Raw genomic sequence first — 4,135 nt, forward strand, 5'->3', positions numbered from 1 at the left:
TCTGAATGCGACATATTTTCACGTTTATTTACGTAGATTGAAATTCCATTAGATATTAATTTAGTTTTGCTATTTTTTTCCGTTCGACAAGGACCTTTCTGTAGTGCGTGTGTAGGTATTTCTTTCTCCTCTCCCCTTCCACCCTCCCTCTTTTCGCCCCTCTCTTTCCGTAAGACGTCAAGCGGGTAAGGGTTTTAGCCAACGAGAGAGGGACTGCGTCGACGCGCAGTCGCCAGGTGAGGCAACGACGACGACGTGTTCGCCTCGTTACGCTCAGCCGGGGAAACATACGGTTAGTGTTGCAAAGAACTTTGCGACTTTCGACGCAAAGACGTTCCGTCCGAGCGTGCGGCCAAGAAACGGAAAGAGAAAGAGATACGGCGAGAAGTAAAGTATTATCTCGAACATCGAATCTGCCCGCGGACCTCGATTTTTCAGTTATTCCAGGTGTGCTCTCGAGTTAAATCGCCATTGCCATAACCTCAAACCGTCGCGTTCGCCGTTCCGTGAAAAAACATGTCGCGCGTAGTGGATAATCAGTGAATAATCAGTGATAAAGACGTCTCGGCATCGAGACGTCGTGCGAGTGTGTGCACGATCGAAACAGCAGGAGGAGAAAGGAGGGAAGAAGGAGCAAGAATCAACGAGCCGCTTCAGAGCTGCCAGGTGCGCGGCTCCCACGGGAATAATGACGGGGACAAGGACAGGAGGAGATGGCGGAGGAGAAGGAGGCTCGCCGAATATCCTGGTCGCCCTTTATGTGGCGACCGCTGGCCTTCAAGGAAATGCGCTCGGCTCTGACGAGGAAGAGATCACGCTACTCGTTTACGTGCTCATCAACGAGCTACAGAATAAGGTAACATAGAGTAAAGAGAGATGGATAGAGAAACGGAAAGAGGGAGAGATTGACCGAGGCGCGAAGCGGAAGTGGTTCGCCACGGACGAGTTGACTCGCGACTCGGGATTTATCTTTTTGCTACATCATCTGTATTGCAATGATACAGCGTTCGAAAATTTTATCGCATTAAATACTTCATATTAAACATAGTCTACGATGTAGACAAGATAATAGTTTGTCCTATTATTGCGATAAAATTCACCAATTATCGCCTCTAATGGCATAGAAAATGATAAAATGATAACAGTCGCTGATATAAAGGTGCGTTCATTTTAATTACGCTTTTTTTATATTTAAGATAATAGGGATATACGAATTTTAAAAAAAGGAAAAATTAAATAGATAAAATATAAAAAATGTTATGAATAATGAAATTTTTGTTAAGGATGGAACTGTACTGTCTGGTCTTTTACATATATATATACAATCGCGCTGTTTGAATAGAACAGAAAACCATAATAACAAATCTATCATAGATTTATCTATTGCGGACTTAAAACTGTTTGCTATGTCATTTGGAGTTCTGTTATGTAAGTTTAGTGATGTAAATTTTCTTTCTGTGTGTATGTGTATATATGTGTCTATATCGTAAGGAAAATTATAATTTGAAAAAAGCAACGATAATCGCCTATAGCAGAGCCCATTTCATCGACATATCCTTTTAAAAACTTCAATTTTGTTGTGACTAAATTATATAAAATATAATAATAAAATATTTTAAGATAAGATATTAAGAAATAAGACATTTTTTCCTCCACTAAATCAAAATGAATATTAAAAATACACAAGAATACAAAGCAGTATAGCAGTTCACTGAATTGCCTCTCTATCATTATTTTTCTTCAATATACAACTTTAAAAGAAACAATCGATGAAGAGATAAATGGAAGTTGACGGAAGTCGATAGAATATGTTCTTATATCGCGAAAAATTCGAGACACATTCACGATAAACGCGTACGCGCACTCATGTCGGTTAAGTATCATGATTAATGAGATTTTCAAAACTTTGCACTCCTCATCGACATATTGACGCGTTGTGAAAAGCCGTGAACAAATCATATACCCGTTGTAAAAAGCCGTGGACAAATCATATACCCATTTTGATTACATAGTTCGATAAAAAAAAAAAGACTAGTCACTTCCCGTAGTTTTTTGATGCTGAATACGATTTCGTTTTCTAAATTGCTCCATCACGTTACAAGTTTGAGAGCAGTTAAAGTTGCAAGAAAGGCTTATTTTAATGTATATTTTATTATTTCGTAGTTACAATATATTGTTAAAGCTTTATTTTCTCAATCAAAATTAAGTATGTTGTTCAGACTTTCAACCATAAAAAGGAACTTGTCGTCGATTATGGTTAATATAAGATATATTGATATTTAAATATATGGAGTCTATTCTGCGAAAAAGTTGTGAATTAGATCCTTAAGGATCTATGAAATATTCTTCAATTATGTTTGTTAAATTCTTAAGGATTTTTTAGATTGCAATACGAATCCGATATCAAAATTAACAAATTGAAAATAGCGGAATTAATTAATGGATGTCAAAATTCAGAGATTTGAATTTTTAAAAATTTATATATACATTTTGAATTTGTCAATTTTAACATTAGATTTATATTCAGCAACCTAAAAAACTTTTAAGTTCGAATATAATTGAAAACTATTTGATAGATCCTCAATGATCTAATTCGCAAGTTTTTCACAATAGTTATTATGTAATTAATATATTTAACCACATTTAAACATATTTAATCATAAATATCTTATTAATTATGGTCGATATAATAAATTCCTTTTTCGAGAGCAGGAACTCTTAACAATATATATAATTTTGATTGAACTAAAACTTTTCCGACGTATCGTAGAGGGAAAGTCGAGGGGAAGTCATTAAGTACAAATAGTTATCGATAAAAAGTAAAAAAGATTATGTATTATATAAATGAAGGAAAGTCATTTATTAAGTACACAAATGAATGTGGGATGAGCTGTAAATTGAATAAATTAATTTCTAATTGTGGCAATGGTTGTTGACACAATTCAACAATCAATAAATATTTGTGATATATTTAATGACTTTTCTTCGTAATTAAAATAGCTTTTTCTTGCAATTTTAATTACAAATTAATCAAAATTGTGATGTGATGAAGCAATTTGAAAATAAAAATTATATTCAACATGAAAAAAATTACAGAAAATAACTGGTCTTGTTCTTGTGATTAAAAAAGTTGTGTTTGGTTGAACAATGTTATCATTGCATACCGCACTTTCGATCTATCTCGTTTCTGATCACCGTAAGATTTTCATTGAAGCTAAAGCGTTCCATTTCTGCATTCGTTTCTTCTTTACAAAATTTAAAAAATTGAGAGACTCCAAACTAAGAAAATCTTTAAATCAAATAAATAATAAGATTAAAAAAGTCAAATCAAACTGAAGAGAAACTTGTAAAAAGAGTTTCAATGAAGATAACGGCGATTTTCGATTTCGAAAATTATGGATTCGATATTTCATGAAAAAAAGTGATTTATTATTAGTTTAAATATTTACTTAAAATATCTCCTTTTTTTGCAAGAATTCGAAACTATATATATTAGATAATTATATAATAATCGCGTAATTAAAGTAGAGTTGAGTCAGAGTGGGCATACAGCTTATATTTGCACATATGCAATCAGATATGAATTTTATATCAAGTTAAACAAATCCCGTACCACGCAATGTCGAGAAATTCATGAAGACGTATTGCACAAAACTACGTGACTTCTACTCTCACGGAAGCTAGTCTCTTTCATCACGAAACTTATGCCTGTGCATATCGTTGGCTGCCATTGTTTCTCGAATTATCCAGCGGAGGCGGAGCATCGCGCCCTCGGAAGGTCGTCCATTACCTCCAGCTTCGTGTCGCACAATTACCCGATTATGCGCCTTGGTATCGTGCGCGTTTGCTTTCTTTTTTTCAATTTCTTTTTTTTTCCTTTTCTCGCTCTTTCGGCTCCCTACCGTGTACGTTCCAATTTTTCGATCGATTCTTCGATTATCATCTCTCTGTTAAGTTAGCACCAGATTATGCGCATACTTATGATTCGCGATTCGTAGATTATTATATACTCAGAAAAAATCTCTATATATAATTAAATGTAATATCATACGAAGATTTACTAGTTTTTTATTTTTATTGGTTTTTTTATTATTAATTTTATTTATTATATAATTAATTAAAAATAAAATAATTT

The 4,135-nt window shown here is 33.8% G+C and overlaps 1 protein-coding gene across 3 annotated transcripts in view; it reads left to right on the forward strand.

Moving 5' to 3' along the window:
- Nucleotides 1-215: 215 nt before the first annotated feature.
- The window catches only part of LOC115237580 (RNA-binding protein fusilli), a 32,833-nt gene continuing 28,913 nt past the window's right edge, over nucleotides 216-4,135 (forward strand). For all 3 annotated transcript variants that reach the window (XM_029810721.1, XM_029810722.1, XM_029810720.1), the window contains exon 1: nucleotides 216-856. In XM_029810721.1, the coding sequence (XP_029666581.1) occupies nucleotides 689-856 (168 nt within the window). In that variant the 5' untranslated portion in view covers nucleotides 216-688. The remainder of the gene's footprint in view (nucleotides 857-4,135) is intronic.

Source organism: Formica exsecta, unplaced genomic scaffold (genome assembly GCF_003651465.1).
Source record: "Formica exsecta isolate Colony F162 unplaced genomic scaffold, ASM365146v1 scaffold3, whole genome shotgun sequence".
In the NCBI taxonomy this organism is placed as follows: domain Eukaryota; kingdom Metazoa; phylum Arthropoda; class Insecta; order Hymenoptera; family Formicidae; genus Formica; species Formica exsecta.